This window comes from Leuciscus leuciscus, assembly GCF_965113295.1.
Source record: "Leuciscus leuciscus genome assembly, chromosome: 13".
Lineage (NCBI taxonomy): Eukaryota > Metazoa > Chordata > Actinopteri > Cypriniformes > Leuciscidae > Leuciscus > Leuciscus leuciscus.
This window is the reverse complement of record NC_138737.1, coordinates 41,760,673-41,779,302: the sequence shown is the minus strand read 5'-3', so window position 1 is coordinate 41,779,302 and position 18,630 is coordinate 41,760,673. Positions and strand designations below refer to the sequence as shown.

Here is an 18,630-nt window from a genome sequence, read left to right as displayed (position 1 = left end):
TGAATTTTGAGCATTTTAGGTTTTTCTATGTGAACTGAAGCATTCCTCACATTCCATTCATTCCTGAGGGGGTCAAATTGACCCGAGAGGGAAGGATTTGTTACTTTTTAAAATTTCAACCACAAATCTCCTCGAATCAATTATTTTTCGTGTGTATTCGTGGTTCAAGTGCGACAAAAGTCCTAGACTCTTGCAATTTTAATAAAAAAGAATTTCGGGTCAAAATGACCCGAGGGAGGCTGGTTAATCAATCAATGTAATTCCTAAAAGCTAAACCAAAAAAAACTGATTGCCGATTGTTTAGTTATGATAGCAGAACGGAACGGCCTGTTCGTGGTTGTTTGTACATGAAATGAATAGCTATTAGGCTACTTGTATTTTAAGTGCAAGAATGATGCAAAATCAGGAGGCAAAATCAAAAGCAGCTGTCTCTTGAAAGATGATTAATCCTCCAAAAATGACAATGAAACAGCAAGTGTGGTAAAAGCAGCATTGATTGCATTACAATGTGTGCAGCTGTGAAGCAGTCAGTGTGTTTCTCCATCTGAGCTCAGTCTCTGCTGAACGCTGAACACTGACGGAGAACACACGCTGTCTGTCGGGAACCCAATGGCAAGACAAATAACCAACGGGAGTAATAATAAATGGTGAGGTTTGATACGTCTTTGTTAAGGGCAAATATTTGGACGTTGACGTCGCGAAGATGGTGCGTGAAGTTCATGGAAAGCTCGAAGGGCTTGTTCTGCTGGCGCTGGCCGGGCTCGGGCTCTTCATGCATGAAGTCACGGCTTTGCCTGCCTGGAGATTTGAGGTATGTCATTAGTTTTTCATCAGGACTAATCATATTTCAGCATACCTCTTCTTCCTTGCATAACTCTAGACGCGCGTCAAAGCGGCGTCACGCGCGTGAAGTGATAGCCATTGATACGCTCGAGTTATACAACTAGAAGTCGTCTGGACGCGTCCTTGCGTTCATTAAAACGCGGCGGAATGGGACAGAACGCAACGCAGGGGATCTGAGACGCGGTGAACTGCTTTTAACTTGACGCGTCGCCTTTAAAACGCAACGCTCATGACATGAGACGCGACGCAATGACCAGCGACGTGTGTCTGGCGCATAAGAACAGAGCAGATGAAAGACTGATATCACTGACGGACTTTTGCAGGCATTACCGTTACCTTTCATCTGCATTTTCATTCTTATTTATGTGTTTTTTCGCTACATTTAATTTATGTTTTTATTTTTTGTTCACTTTTGCTTTTACGCTCTGACATTTTGGAGGATGCATCTTTGGCATTTCCAAAAAGAAAAGGAAAAAAAAAAGAAAAGAAAAGAACAAAAAAATAATAATAGTACATTTGTGGGGTTTTCAGGTTCGTACACTTTGAAGGATCTATGCCAGTGTACTCTTAAAAAAAAACAAAAAAAACAACAACACACTTTGGTAACACTTTATTTTACAGTGTCCTTGTTACATTATGTTACATGTTCTTACCATAGTAATAACAGTAAATTATGCATAAATAATTACATGCAACTAACCCTCAACCAAATCCTTATCCTACCCTAAGCTTATAGAAAGTACATGTAGTTAATTAATATTACTCAGTACTTAAATATATAATTACACTGTAACAATGACACCTTAAAATAAAGTGTAACCAACACTTTTAGCATATTTAAAATCTACCGTTGTTCTCAATTTTCTTTCAAGATAATAATCAGCATGAAAGGGAAGTTTTACGCTAGTCTTTTCTTCTCTATTGTGTCCTATATCCGAGTGAAATGCTTCAGGAACAAGAACAAATGTGGGCGGGGCTTGATTGTGTCTGTGGGGAATTGATTGGATGGTTGTGGTTTGCTATTGGCTGATCTCATGTGAGTGACAGGTTGCCTCATCATCAGAGAAGAGAGGAGATGCTGGAAAGAAGGGGAAGTTATTCTTCACGATGACAGGTTGCTTGGAGGCACATGAAGCTCTGGAAATATGGCCACTCTCTGAAAACATTTCTGCTGAGCCATAAATGCCATGAGAGTAATTAGACTAAACATTTTTCAAAATATTTAGACCTTGTGATGCTTAATCAAAATGTCACTGGATCTTCCAGTGAAGCGTCAGTCTTCTCTCCGGCCGGCGGTGATGTATTTGCAGGATTCTGCAATCATTCAGTGCTCTTAAGCCCCGCCCCTTAAGCGCACGCTCATTTGCATAATCTTTTGAGTGACACACCAATCGTCTCAACATCCAATCAACAACTGATGCACAGAACCAAGCCCCGCCAATGCATTTTCTAAGTTTCACTTGGATGTATATTACAATGTTTCCATGTCATCCCGACTTTAAAGTGTAATTTTAGGCATTTGTATGGTATTTGCTACAAATACGAAAAGACGGGACAGAAACCTGATTTCAGTCGATCTAAATAGCTCAGACATGATGCAAGAACAATCCCTTATAGATGTCACTGACCTCATGCAGTCTTGGCACTTCTTAAACGTTTGTGCAATATTGATTGTAGAAGGAAGGAATGCTTGCAGTCACACAATCTATCTTTCTTCCATCCTGAAATAATATTTGGATTGGCAAGGGTCTTATGAATTAGCTTCTGTCAGGACGGTTTACTCACCTGTGTGTTATTGACCCCTCGACTGTCTCTGGGATTTTAACCCTTGCATTTCTTGTCGTCCAAGGATTTACATCCTGACTGGTTTCTGGAAGTTTAAACTGTGATTTGTGTGTTTGTGTTGCTGTTTGCTTTTGGATTATTACTACACTTCCTCAATAAATCTGTATCCCATGCACATATCAGACCTTTCTATTTCACAGAAGACTTTTCTGGATCTAGCTCTGATATACATCTTCCTGCTCTTGACTTGAATAGAGCTCAACTGAACTCCTATTCGCTCACAAGGCCATATATAAGGAATTCAATTGAGTTCTCTTTTACGTCTTCTTGCGCTTGAACTGACAAATACACCCCAAATTATGTCAAAATATCCCTCGTAAAGATACTGACTGTCCCACAGCGCGGGTATAAACAGGAAGCGAGCGCACGCACACATTGTTTTTCGCTGAGGAGCCGAGCTTTCTGTTTGACTACAGAATCTACAAGACTTAATAGCGTTGAAGACTCTCTTTCAGTGTTGATTTGACGCCGCGATCAGCGAGTGGCCGCAAGCTTAAGCTCACTCAACTTCTGTTTTCACAGCAAGCTTATTTCTGTGTCGGTATTGGTGGGCGTTTTCACTGATAGTGTTTACAGCACTGTATCCCCTGGGTGTCTCAGCACTGGGAGAGTAGTGGAAAGAGTATCGTTTTTTTCTTGTCTTTCTTCTTTTCTTCAAAAAAAGAGCAACACAAGCATGACCCTGCGTCCTTTTCAGGATGTCATTCCACTTGTGCGTTTCTGGGTTTGGTTGTTCCCTGGCGCCAGCAGACGGCCACTATAGTTGCTTCTCATGTTTGGGCATTCAGCGTGCTGAGGCAGCTTTTGTGGATAGTTCATGTTCCCATTGCGGGAATATGACTATGACCGCGTTGAGATCGAGACTCGCTTACCTCAAGGGAGGTGCAGTCCCCTCGCCTATGCCCCGATCTAGTGTCTATTCTGCCCCGCAGAATAGGCCTACTTTGAGGATTACCGTGAGGGCTTCCCCACCGAGGCAATCTCCGTGGGCGCCTCACAAACACGGCCGCCGTTGGAGCCCCCAAAAGAACGTTATTCATCCTTCTCAGGAACGACTAGCCATGGAGGCCAGCAGAAGGGAAAGGCTGTCTCCAAGCAGAGGATGGCCCACTAGATAGTGGATGCCATTGCCTTGGCTTACGAAGCCCAACCCTCTGCCCGCCCGGGTTGAAAGCCCTCTCCACTAGGGATGTCGCTTCTTCTTGGGCGCTGGCACACCGCGCCTCGCTGACAGACATCTGTAGAGCTGCGGGCTGGGTGACACCTAAGGCTATGTTCACACTTAGCGTCTTTTTTGACAAGAAAAAGTTGACAACGGCGTTTTTTTAGCAAAAAAAAACGCTGGCAGCGTTCGGTTACAAATAGCAGCCGAGCGCGTCTTTTGTGGCTGGCGCATATACTGACGCGTCTTGACCATGCGTCAACATACGACGAAAAGGGTACCCCCATAACGTCCATATATGACGATTCGGGTTATGGGTAGGTTTAGGTATGCGTTAGGGTACCGCTAGGAGGCGCTGCTGGTGCGCTTCTGTCTGCGTCTCATATTGACGTTAAAGGGGTACCCTTTTCGTCGTATGTTGACGCATGGTCAAGACGCGTAAGTATATGACGTTTCGGGGTGAGACCGGGCTGCTATAACAAGAGCTGCAACAGTAGCCTAGTGCTGTGTGATGCAAAAAATGTAGAGAAAGAGAAAGTTGGCTCTTGCGTTGGCTTTTGAAGTTACCGGGGAGGAGAATGTCGGTTCACAAAGACGTTTGTGGGTGCACGACAGACAGTTGTTCTTGGTGTTATGGAAACGACAGGTCTCGCTACTCGCTTGTCATTGGTCAGCTGTCAAAAAGGCGCTTGACGTAGGGCGTTCTTTTCAGAAAAGTTGAACTTTTTTCAACTTAAAAAGACGCTCTGAGCTGCAGAAAAAAACGCCGGCGGTGGCGTCTAAAAAAGCGCTCAGGACTTTTTTGAAAAAACGGTTTACTCCATAGGGTTATAATGTAGAACAGACGCTGGCAGTTTGAAAAAAGACGCTAAGTGTGAACATAGCCTAACACGTTCGCTAGGTTTTATAGCCTACGTGTTGAGCCGGTTTCTTCCTGTGTGCTCGCTTCAACCAACCGGTAACACCGAAGTTCCCGCTCTAGTGTCGGCTTGCTGCGCCACTCCCTTCCTCTGGAACTGACACATGTCCCTTCGGCAGTCGGACGTTGCGGAGCGTCCGACGCCAGGCCTAGTGCTCGTATGCTTTGTATAACCTGTACTACGCTGGGTTCCATATGCGGTGATCCCATATGCGTATTCTTCCACGACCAGCTCCCTGCGGTGAGCCTGTGTCTTCCCTTGGCAGAGTCCGCTCTGCTGTCACTGTCCGGTGTAGTCTCCCCCTTCTCAGGCTGGATCCACCCCAGTGACATTCCATATGTTGCACTGCCCCTAACCGGCCAGTCCATATGTGTATTCTCCACATGGTACCTCCCTTCGGGCAGGATGTGGCTTCCGCAACGTCCCTCTCCCCTGGAAAGGCACGCTTTCCTAGTGTTATCCAAGAGTTCCTCTGTGTGGGGTATAACAGAACAGCTGTTGAACTCCTCTACACAGGTCTTCCGCCCCAGCCAGTTGGGGATCTGAGAGTCTTGCGTAGGGCGCTGGATGTGGCAGCAACCGTGGCGTTTTCCAAGGGATCCCAATTACGTTGTCACATCGACGTTACGTCGAACGTGAGCGACTGAAAGGGAAAGTCTCGGTTACTGATGTAACCCTCGTTCCCTGAAGGAGGGAACGGGAGACATAATGTCCCGTCGCCACAGTTGCTGGCCTTCACAATCTCGGCTCCTCAGCGAAAAACAACGTGAATCACGCACGCCAATGTTCATTGGCTTGTTCTGTAGACACTCGAAGTTGATAGGGCTCCCTGAAGTGATCCCAATTATGTTGTCACGTCGACGTTACGTCTCCTGTTCCCTTCTTCAGGGAACGAGGGTTACATCAGTAACCGAGACGTTTTTGCTGATAGGTTTGTGAAAACCATTGGCAAGTTTCTCATGTACAGGTAATTGCTTTTTATAGGCTGCTGATTTTTGTTAAATCAGCTGTGAACAAAATATTTTGCAAAAAGACACAGTATAAAAAGATCTGTTATCTAAACGTTTGACTTTTTAAAGAAGACTTTTGCTCAAGCTAAAACCAAGAGTGTTATTTGATTATAGCTAAATATATGACTTCTAATGAATCCAAGAGTTTACTAGGCCTATATTTTAAAGCTGAAAGTAGCAAGAGCTAAATTGTAGACAAATTTTGTCTGCTATATGCAGTTCAAAGTAAAATAAATTGTGAATATTTACTAGTTTTTAAATTTCACTTAATTCTGTTCAATATTACTGTACTGTTCAATAATGCTATAAACAATCAGTCTGTGATGGGTTTGCCATCAAAAGCATTATTCTCCATGACATCTGGCCCACATCTCCCACATTTGTCTGGCCCAAATACGGCATAGAATGACTGCGATGTCTCAACCTGTGTTACCCCTTTTCCACCAAGGCAGAGCTGGTGCTGGTTCGGAGCCAGAGCCTAGTTTCAAATCGGTTCTTTGTTTTTCCACCGCCAAAGCACCAGCTCTGAACCTGGAAAAGTGGTTCTTAAGTAGCACCAAATCATTGTAGGGTCTAGAACGGAGCCAAGAAAGAACCGCTTGCGTCAGAGGCTGGGGGCGGGGTTACCGTGGCCAACAAGACTGAAGAGAAACTTGTGACCGCCATTTTTAAATAGCAGCTAGTCGAGCTAATAGCAGCTCGATTATAATATCCGTCTATGTAAGTTACGGTGAGCTGCACGAACGCGTTGGATTCGCCGTGTTTGGATGCCGATTTATTTTCGCGAACCCATGAGCATCCATAGTAACGCAACGTCTATTATTGTTGATGCCTTGTTTGAGATGCATCGGAGCAGCGTGGACCGATCAGAGCTGCGGGAGTGTTTGGAGATCATACGACTCCTTGTGCTTTTTGATCGCTTTCGCAGTGCTTTGATTTCATGTGCTGATCGTTCTGTGAGAAGCCGATGCATCTCGAACAAGTCTGGTGTGTTTGTGTTTGGCGCTGCCGCACTAGCGTTGCTGGGCAACATGATACGTATGCAGTGACGTAAGATATAGCTCTGTTGTGGCTCTCTGGCCGGTGGAAACGCAAACCGGTTCTTAGTAAGCTCGTCAGTCGAACCAACTCCGAACTGGCAATAGCTCTAGCTCTGAACCAGCACCCGGTTCTTGCTGGTGGAAAAGGGGTATGTGTGGCTGACAATAGCATACATATCCGGGCCTCATCCGGGCCAACTATGGCACATATGGCAAAAGTTACATGGGCCACATCTGGCCCACACACAGCAAGCCACAACACACACTAAAACCGGCTTGATGTGTGAGGACCAGATGTGGCCCATGTAACTTTTGACGCTGCCAGAACTGTGCCATATGTGCCATAGTTGGCCCGCATGAGGCCCGGATATGTATGCCAGTCACATGGGTAAATTTTTTTTTAATTGAGATTTATACATCACATGAAAGCTGAATAAATAAGCTTTTCATTGATGTATGGTTTAGTAGGATAGTATAAAAATCTGGAAACTGAAAATCTGGAATCTGAGGGTGCAAAAAATTTGAAACATTGAGAAAATCTCCTTTAAAGGTCCCATGACATGAAATTTCCACTTTCTGAGGTTTTTTGACATTAATATGAGTTCCCCTAGCCTATATATGGTCCCCAAGTTTCTAAAAATTTTAATCGGTGTAAATCGAGCTTTTGCTATTTTTCTCTGCCTTTGAGAAAATGGAAGCTCAACCGGGCTGATCTTGAATCTCCTCCTTATGACGTCATAAGGAGAAATGTTACCTCCCCTTTCTCTGCTTTGCCCGCCCAGAGAATAGTTCTCACCCATGAGAAAATGAGCTAGGAAGTAGAACGCGTGCGCGCAATTTTAGTTTGTCCACGAGAGAAATCATGGCTTTTGAGCGAGCGAAGCATAATAATTGCTCAATAATTGGATGTACAAATGAACATCGAATGGTCAATACAGAGCTGGGCTTGCTGAACGTCGGACAAGTAAGTCAACAAATTATATAAGTGTGTTGCTTTACTGTTTATGGTTACCTAGCTTCTTACACGTAGAATATGGCTTACCTAGCTTCTTACACGTAGAATATGGCTGTCACATTAGCTATGCAGTTACTTGCGCTAATGTAAAGGTAGACAGCATCAAGTTACACATACTGTAACGCGAGTGTTGTACATTTCTTTGTTATTTGGATAACCGTTTTCCTGTTGGTTATATGGCGCGCGCGATATCCGCATTTCAAGATCGCAGAGCTTGATGTAATTGTAATAAGATAAATTACAGACGTTACAGATCTCTCATGAAAAGGCAACAGTAGGTTCGCGTTAGCTACATGATGATAACTGTAAACCATCCGAATAAAGTACCGTATCCAGACATAATATTTTAAACTAACCATTCGGAAACGTCCTGCTGGAGCCGCTGAGTTGCAACAACTTCATCCATTGCTTCTCCATCTGGATCAGATTCTGGGTCAAACTGAAATGCTTGAACGACTGCGTGTCTTCGTGCCATTGCAATATATCCAACATAAACATGCATGGTACCGTTGCGCAAGATGGTCAAGGCCACACCCACCCTCCACCTTGTGCCGCCTTTCTCCTCCTCATTAGTATTTAAAGCTACAGACACCGAAACGGCCCGTCTGAAGGAAGCTCATTCTGGGACTGGCTTGTAGTGGCTATAATTCTGCACCGAGGCTGAATTTTTGGAAAGAGATTTCAGATACAGTACTAAGGACCACTAAGGACTATATTAAAGCCTACAAAAAGTAGCATGTCATGGGACCTTTAAAGTTGTGCATTTATGTTCACGATTGTGCTGCATTCACTCACAAAATATTTACGGTAGGAAATTTACAAATTATCTTCATGGAACACGACCTTTACTTAATATCCTAATGATCTTTGGCATAAAAGAAAAATCGATCATTTTGGTCCATACAATGTATTGTTGGCTATTGCCACAGATAAACCCGTGCGACTCGAGACTGGTGACGTGATCCAGGGTCACATTTAGCAAATGAAATCCACAGCAGTAGTGCCGCCCCACAATAGTTGAGTTGACTAACCGTTAGTCAGTAGAAGAGGTTTGGTCGACCAAACTTTTATCAGTCGGTTAGTCGCAGAAAAAAAAAACTCCAAAGGAAGTGGCGAAATCACACAGTCCGTGAGGGACAGATCGTTAACAGCGAATCCAACATTCGTCTATCATTCATCGACTTCAAAGTCCGCTCGTTCTAATGTTGACCTTGATGATTGTGTGCTATTATTTAGCACATATTCAGGTGTTTGTGTGGAGAGTGTGTTTACTGCATGACATACCGTCGCCGGTTTATCGCTGCATTTATCCTAAAATGCTCCATCACTTTTGCTCATACAGATAAGAGTAATGCAAACTGTAAAGGGTCTACTTTTATTTCTGTAAACTCACAATAACAGCAAAACATTGTGCTTTTGTAAAGTAATGAAAACAGTCAGGATGCACTTTCTGCCGTCTCAGTCTCAGTGAACTCGATCACGTCACAGAAATGAACCGAAACTCAGCGTACACTTTCCTCACAGACATCAGAAATATATCTAGCCTATAGAAACTTTGAAATGTCCACTTTTAAATGAAATAAATGTTCTCAGATTGTGTAATCCATATGAAATTTGCACATAGGCGTTGTGAGGGACCAAGCAGTCAAGGGCAAAGAATGCAGGATTTCCAAACAAAGAAAACTATATATTAAATGCCAAACAAAGTTACAAATTAAATAATTTGAAAACTGAACAAAATAAAGTCAGGTCTGGGCCCATAAAAAGGGTCAACTGAACAGAACCAAACTCAACAGTAATCAAACCAACTAAGAAAACAAAACCAAACAAAACAAAACAAAACAAAACAAAACAAAACAAAACAACAGAATCTCCCAAATGACACACATGGGGAAGTTATACACAAAGGACTAGTCCATTACACATACACAGGGAACACGACAAACATCACTTAACACAATTAAAAAAAAAATATATATATATAAATATAGCTGCGAGCAGCGATTGCGGGCCCAAGCCGTTACACTAAAGCCACCGGGGTGGCGGGTGTCACCGGCTTGGGCCCTCCATCGCTGCTCGCAGCTATATTTATATATATTTATATATATATGTATACATATGTAACAATAAATAAATAAATTATATATATATATATATATGGTGTGTGTCCACGGCGAGGAACGGGCAGAGAAGAGCGAACGTTTTTTAGTTCATTCCTACTTCCATAGGAATTCATTGAAAACGCTCGCTCTGCACCATTATCCATGTCAGTGCGGACGAACATATTTTATTTTCGTTTTTAAGTTAGCAATTCAAAAGCCCCCAGCGGTGTCACACGTTGATTAACCGGTGGTAAAATATTCCTCACCGTCACATACCGGTACCTAGTATATTTTATATAGATACAATAGGCCTACCTGACTTTGAACACAAGAGGGCAGTATAGCACTATGAATGACATATATATATATATTTATTTTTTTGGACTAAAAAAACATTCTGGATGTTTTTAAACTTAAACAATTATTAAATTGAAAAAATAAAGAATAAAATGGGTTTAGTTCTGATATTTGTATAATTATATATAGAAATAAATGGTGTATAATTGCATTTTAGAAGATAGGAGGTTTGTAGTGTTTCCTTTTTTGACATTACTTTAATCCCTTGCCATAGCAAAACCGTTTGAGATATTTATTACCTGTTTACAATTTAGCATCTTTAATGTATTTTCATCATGTTGAAAAAGTTTGGTGGGAATAAAATAAACCACTTAAGAGGAGTGGGTAAAAATTCAGAGGCTGATTTTGCAAAGAAATCCACATTCAATCCAAAATATCTGACTTCCTGTTCGTCGGAGCTAATGACTGTAAATTAGAGAATTGTCCAACTCGATGAGACCAATATGCGTACTGATTTTTGTGACTGTACATAAAATTAACCCCCCCACTTTTGTCAAAAGCATTTAGAAAGTGACACACTTCCTGCTGCCAGTTGGTGGCGCTATAACTTTGACTCCCAATAGTCACATCCATGTGATCGGCCTCTTACAACGAACACACTGCGGAAGTTTCATCAAGATCAGTTAATGTATGCTTAAGTTATAATACACTTCCTGTGTCCCATCATTCGCCATAAATTCGTTTCCTCGTCACGGCCAAACCGTTCGAGATATCAAAAATCCGTTCACAAGAATTCATCCTCAATGTCTTGACTTCATTCACACCGAGTTTGGTGGCGATTGGATGAATTCCCTAGGAGGAGTATTTCACATTCCATTGTATGCGTTTTCCAAACAACGTATAATAACCGACTTCCTGTTGGACTGGTGTAAAACTTGGAGCACGAAAGTTGTTCGGCCCGATGAGATCTATATGTGTGCTGAGTTTCATATTATTACTTGCAAGCTTGTTTGATTTATGGACCAAGTTTTCGGACCCCATTCCAGGGGGCGCTGTCGAGCCCCCCTGCCACGCCCAGGTACCAGCTTCAGTCCGGCCCGTGTGTGCAAAATTTAAAGAGTTTTTGAGCATGTTAAGGGCCCCAAAAGTGACAAAAAGGCACAAAAAAAAAAAAAAAAAAAAAAAATTCCTTCTGGAAACAATAGGGCCTTCGCCCTTTCAGGGCTTGGGCCCTAATAAATAAAGTAATTAACTTCAGAAATATCAAGAAATGGGTCATAAAGTAATTTACCCAAATAATTATAGTCAACAAAATATAAATAGAATTATAATAAACTAACAAACATACAATTAATCATGCACCCCCCAGCTAATTGGCAGCATGGATTAGCCCAACAGAACAAAATGGCGGCAACGGACCTCCACCGGAGCGCAGCGTCCCAGACAGCGCCAAACCTCCGCTCTTCCCACGTTAGCAACTTAAACTCAAAAGAAATAACCATTAACAATATACCAATAATAACTAGAAAGTGTGCACCCAAACTAGTCATTTCTGGCATGAAACAAATTGAAAATAAAACAGTGAAAATGAACCAAATCTGTGTCTGTCATTATTATGAAATATGTATTTAGTGTGATCTGTAACCAAAGTATCTGCAACAAATATTTAATCATGAAATACTAAAAATAATGAGTAAACAACCCAGAATGAAGGACGCATGTATGCATGTGTGTTTTCAGTTTCCGTCCTTTTGTGTGGCCGCATCATTGGCCATCACAGGCGTATCTCTGCTGCCGAAAACACAGACAACATTACCAATAAATGATTAAAATGTTTTGAGTCTCACATTCATAATCCTTATGTTTGCCGGTGCGCTGTGGCTTTATGTGTGCGTTTGAGCGCTGATTAGGCTATGTATTCTATAGGCAATTAAAGGCTCATTATTATTATTCATGGCTTATTAATATAAAGACGCAATTAGTCGACTAATGGCTTAAAAGAACGACTACTAGTCGACTAGAAAAGTCTTTAGTCGAGGGCAGATCTACAGCAGGGTTTGACGACTGACCACCGTTCTCTCTCATGATCGCCAGCAATTAAAGAAATGATTATTAGGTTTGGTAGCATTGACCTGACTGGTCTGCAGATGTCTTGGACAAACGTTTAAACCAGAGGACAATCAGAGCTGAAATCAAATCTTTCAATCCTATTCATAAACTCTGTCTGAGGCAGTAAGCAGCAAGTGAACAAGAAGAGGATGAAAAATCCAGAATAAACCAGCATGAATTCCATATTTTCAAACAGGATATACAACTACAATCATATCCAATCCATGTCGTTAGACACAGGAACAGAAGGAGGATAAATCTCTCTGCTGGATGGAAAGGCCTGTAGGTAGAAGGTTTATCCAAGTGTCTCGGGAATAGTTTGGCTGCTTTCCTCTTCGTTTTTCTGCTACTCTCGAAGAATCATAGCATTTTTTTCTTTGTAGCTCCGCACCGCATAGCAATACATGACAAGACACTGTGACCTACATTTCAGAATCTCCAGCTCATTCCCAGATATACAGCTCAGTACAATCAGGGTTCAAGGGGCTATTAATGGGAAACCCGACAGGACAACAGAAACGTGATGTAATACACGAGAGTGACATCTCTGCTGACAGACTCGACCTACAAAGCTTCATAATCCCTGTCTGCTCATGGTTTAGTTATGCCTCTTTCTGAAGCCAATGTGATAATTCAGAGCATTCTGACGTCATGCTCCTTTCATGACAAAAAAAATAGTTTCTTCAGAGCTATCTTTGTAGAGAGCGAATGATCAAACACTTTCAAGTCATTCATACGAGTCAGTAGAGAACCAATTACTCTTTCCTACTCTTATCGCCTCCGATAGATTTCTCAAAGGTCCCGATAAACGAACTGGTTTGACGTCATTCCGAACAAAATCAGGCCAAAACTAAGTTAATTAATTTCGGGACTTTCTGGAAAAGTTCACTCTGGCTGGTAAACACCTTCAAACTATAATTTGTCCTTGTGGTGATGATGTTGTTTATGTGTCTATGTGGTGTTTTTAATGTGCTTTAAGACAAACCATGTGTAAGTTCATAAGTCGACACCATTGCTGAGTATTTCCTCCTTAAAACTGCAGTGAACCAAAGACAGTCTCAAACACACGCTTTGAAATCGCTGGTGTTTCTGACGTCACAAACTACCTTGTAACCAATCAGATCAACGTGTGATCGTCAACCAGTGGATCTCTGAGCTGAGTGAGTGAGTGGAGGCGGGGCTCATTTGCATATTCATAGAACCGCGCATACTAAATGAGGCAAGGGTGTCGAGTTACATTCAAGATATTTTAAGGCATGAAGAATATATATATATTTTTTAAATATGTAATTCTGGTGATCAAAGATGAGTTTTAAGGGATAAAATGATTGACTACAGGGGAACTTTAAAGGTACTGATAAACCTAAAGCGAAATAGAAGAACGAACTGGTTGACGTCATTTTGAAAAAAAATTTACGTTTATTTCAGGACTTTCTGGAAAAGTTCAGTCTGGCTGGTAAACACCCCTGATCTCCCATTGGTCGGTGTGGCGATGATGTAATAGGTGGGTGTGGCTCTGAGGCTCCACCTTCTCTAAGGTGTAAATCTTCTCCGGTTCATTTCTTCTGTTCAGACGTGAGTGAAAACATGAACTCACTGGAGAGACGCTTTATAGCAGAAACTCAAGCTGTGATTCGAACTGAAAGAGACTCTGACTCTGTTTCCATGTTTAATACAGTAGAGATGCTGCTTTAAAGCAATCTATTGTATAAAGTGCTGTATGAATTTTCATACTGTCTTTTTGCAAAATATTTTGTTCACAGCTGAATGAACAATAATCAGCAGCCTATAAAGAACACTTACATGAGGAACTTGCCCTTGGTTTTAACAAAAATATCAGCAAAAACAACTAGACTTAATATATTTCAAACATCGTTAAAGGCAAATAAGAAGTCAGTAATTAAATAAGAACAAATAAATGAAAAACCCCAAATAAATTCAAATGAACAAAGTTCAAGAAATCAAATATGGGTGAATCAAATGTAAAATAACCCAGCATAGTTTCCTTTTTATAAATAAAATATAGCCTATATCCTTATTAATTAGTTATTCAGTCCAGATCAGTGTCTTTTCAGGGATATTTTGACATAATTTTGTCTGTTCAAGCGCAAGAAGACGTGAAAGAGATTACAAAGTTTCCATCCCAAGCTGCTTAATGTCAGTCTCAGCCTCGGTTCAAGTGTTATCTCCAGTCTAACAGAGAAGCTAAAGGTTCCAGATGGACTAAAGGTTTCACAATGGATGGAAAACAACCAGAACTGGGTGACAAATGCACCTTCTGGTTTATCTCTGTTCCAGTGGGTTCTTGGGCAACGGAAACCCACTGAAGCCTGTGAGCCCCCGTGTCCCAGTTGCAGATAGTTGCACCAAATTCCAGTTGACTTGTGCATTGGCAAGCAGCACCAAACCTCAGACCTGGGCAAATCATGCGGCTTCACATCGAGGCCCACTGTAAAGCTGAGTTGTATGTTTAGGGATGGATAATTGATAGAATATCCACCAATTTTGAGGTATTGTTGTTGAACCATCGGTGTAAATCCTCTGTGATGTCCAGAATCGGACATACAGTTTGCAAAGACGTATATGCACTCTGGATATCTCCCCTGTGTACCAAAATATGTTCTAAGAAGGTCTGGCTAATGTTCCCATTAAAATATGCAATCTGAATCTTTTCTGAATGCTCAAAATAGTAGTAAAATGTTATTTTTCTTGGCTATGCGAACATATCCCTGTCAGCTGGTATTAGCTTCACATTAGAGATGCAGCGATATGAAGATTTTGGCTGATACTGATAATTCTTTATATTTTTGAAAGCCAATAACTGATATATTCATCAATAAATCTAAATCCAAATTTTTATATAATTTTTGAGAGCCTGATTACAAAAACAAAGTCTCACCATTAATTAACTTCAGAAATATTCTCATTATAATTTAATGTAGCCGATTTGAAAGATCTGTATTTTCCTTTTTTCTCCAATCACATTTCAAGCAATTCAAAACCATCATGATGAACAGTTCGCATCTGAAGCGTCTCAGCTGGAGGAAATAATACATTATTGATCGGCTTTAAAGGGATACTCCACTTTTTTTGGAAATAGGCTCATTTTACAGCTCCCCCAGAGTTAAACAGTGGAGTCTTACCGTTTTCGAATCCATTCAGCCGAACTCCGGGTCTGGCGGTACCACTTTTAGCATAGCTTAGCATAGATCATTGAATCGGACAATGGTCCGAGAATGACACAGCGCCTGAAAATAGGTCTAATAGGTTAGACAAACTTAGTCCCGGTCACGTTGGAAGTTACCGAGCTGGGGACTATTTTCAGGTGCTGCGTCATATCATTACGCCTGCTGGACTCATGGTACGTCAGCAAAGTTTCTTGATTATTACGCAGGAATGAGAGTATAGTTCCTAGCCATATCAGCCTAGAAAATCGCAACTTTACATTTTCCGTCGGTCTTAGTACACGATGTAACTACAGAAGAGTCAAGTTTTAAATAGGAAAAATATCGAAACTCTTTGGTCATTTTTTTGAGAGAGATGCTAATGGTCCTGTACGGTTCAATGATCTATGCTAAGCTATGCTAAAAGTAGTACCGCCAGACCCGGAGTTCGGCTGAATGGATTCGAAAACGGTAAAACTCAACTGTTTAACTCTGGGGGAGCTGTAAAATGAGCCTATTTCCAAAAAAAAGTGGAGTATCCCTTTAATATATCGACCACATTTTCTTATCTGGCCGATAACGATAACATATGGGGTGGTGGTGGCGCAATGGATAAGACACATGCCTTTGGTGTGAGAGACCCGGGTTCGAATCCACTGTGAGACACCAATGTGTCCCTGAGCAAGACACTTAACCCCTAGTTGCTCCAGAGACGTGCGACCTCTGTCATATATAGCAATTGTAAGTCGCTCTGGATAAAAGCGTCAGCTAAATGAATAAATGTAAATGTAAATGTAAATGTAAACATTTAAGCTGAACATCGGCCGATACCGATATAGTGGCTGACATATCGAGCATCTCTACTTCACATAATCTAGAAATGTATTCATTACATCCAAGCCTTCATGTTTCTATGTTTCTGCTTGGTTGTTGTGTGCTTTGAATGAGTCTTTAGATAGTCGTGTGACTTTCTGCATATAGTTGCACTGACTCTAGAGAGACCCGTCTGGAGTCTCGAACTCCTTTACATCGCCAGATCGAGGACAGCTCAAGACACTTAGTGTTATTAAAGCGGACGGCAAGCGGATCGCCCCGAAACATTGCCATTTGGGAGTTCCACTCTGTCAACTTATGTTGGATCCACAATACCTTTTTCCATTTGAAATTATTTTCCACTGGACAGAAATGTCCTGATTGCCAAGAGTGCGGCTTAGAAACCCGTGTCATGTGATATAAAGTCAGTCTGAATCCGTTCAGGAATGTCCTCTCTGCCCTGTCGGACCAAAATAGTCTCCATCTCCACTAGTCTCGACTTTATCAGCGTTTTCAAGTGGAGTCTGCAAGCCTTTTCACTTTTAAAACACTCAAACACTCGCACACTTATCAACACTTGACCCTTTTCCAGAAGATTGAGATGAAAAAGTCAGCAAGGACATTACAGGCCGTATAGGAAATCATGCTGTCATCCAGTTTGAAGATCGTTTGCTCTCTGTGTGAAACAAAACGGAGCCAAGCTTCATGCAAACACTGTGGATTTCTAACCCAGGGACTGTCTGGCGTGTGTGTGTGTGTCTGTGAATGTCTGTTTCAGACACTGGTTTAGGGTCAGATTACCAGTGAAGTGAAAGTTTGGACAGCGTTATGAAACCCAGAGAGTACGCTCAACATTAACTTCAGAGTTCAAATTCAGGCCAAATACCTTCTGGAATTACAATATAAAAATCAGGCTGTTTTTTATGGCTAGTAAGAGGAATGTTTTAATTTTTATTCATTTAGACTTGGCATCTTCCTGCCAATTCATTACAGTGCACATTCTTATGAAATCAAAACAAATTTTTTTTGTGGCTATTAGCTTTGAGGCCTTCAATATAATTAACAATCTTTTAGCACACATACACTTAAGAGTCTCGTTTTCCTGCCAAACTGACTCTAATTATTGATCTTGCATGCATGGGTTTATGCATATTTTTGTCCAATACAATCCTCTCGACAGTTATATTGACCCTCCCACTGGATTATAAATACTATCTGTCACCAGATAGTGTTTGGTCGAGTTGGCACTATTTTCATTGTGCAAAGAAAGTTGCTGTGATTCAATCACTGATGATTTGAAATATATTCATGAAAGTGTCAAAGTTCAAAATATTGAAAAAGGACCCTGGGATAGGCCCCGCCCCCTAGATCCTGTGATAGGCCCCGCCCCCTACTTCATGTGATAGGCCCCACCCCCTAATTCATGTGATAGGCCCTGTCCCCTACTTCATGTGATAGGCCCCGCCCCCTAATTCATGTGATAGGCCCTGTCCCCTACTTCATGTGATAGGCCCCGCCCCCTAATTAATGTGATAGGCCCCGCCCCTACTTCCTGTGAAGGACATCGACACAGGAAACCATTTCATGGGGTCTTTAAAGTAACATTAATTACTTTTTGTTGTTGATGATAGGATGATTTTGTCTGCAAGTCTCCTACTTTATTGATACTTTGAGATAAACTCCCAGAATAAAAGTTGTACAACTGTAGCTCAAATCTGAATCCAAAAGTTTATTTACACAGTCATTCAGTTGCTATAAGAACATGTAGTTATTGTATATATATATATATATATATATATTATGTATATATCTTCCCTACCATCAAGTGTAGACAGCTCTGCATCTGATTTTAATAATTGTTTTGAAAATACATTGGATGTCAAAAGTTTAGAATTATTAACATTTGTAATGTTTCTAAAAGAGTCTCTCCTGCTCACCAAGGCTGCATTTATTTGCTCAAAAATACAGTAAAAATTGTGAAATATTATTACAAAATAAAACAGCTGTTTCCTATGTGAAGGTATTGTTACATTTTATTGATTTATGTGATTCAAAGTTGAATTTTCAGCATCATTACTCCAGTCTTGCACAATAATCTGAATCAGCACAACTGTTTTCTACACTGATAAATGTTTCTTGATCATCAAATCATCATATTAGGATCATGTGACACTGAAGACTGGTGTAATAATACTGAAAATTCAGCTTTGATCACAGGAATAAATTACACTTTACTGTATATTCACATAGAAAACAGCAGATTTACATTAGAATCGTATTTACTGTATTTTTCTTTAACTAAATACAGCC

At 41.2% G+C, this 18,630-nt stretch overlaps 1 protein-coding gene across 3 annotated transcripts in view; it reads left to right on the top strand.

The window, feature by feature from the left end:
- The first annotated feature begins 515 nt into the window (after positions 1-515).
- mmp23ba (matrix metallopeptidase 23ba) overlaps positions 516-18,630 on the top strand; it is a 39,632-nt gene continuing 21,517 nt past the window's right edge. For all 3 annotated transcript variants that reach the window (XM_082187409.1, XM_082187410.1, XM_082187408.1), the window contains exon 1: positions 516-811. In XM_082187409.1, the coding sequence (XP_082043535.1) occupies positions 645-811 (167 nt within the window). In that variant the 5' untranslated portion in view covers positions 516-644. The remainder of the gene's footprint in view (positions 812-18,630) is intronic.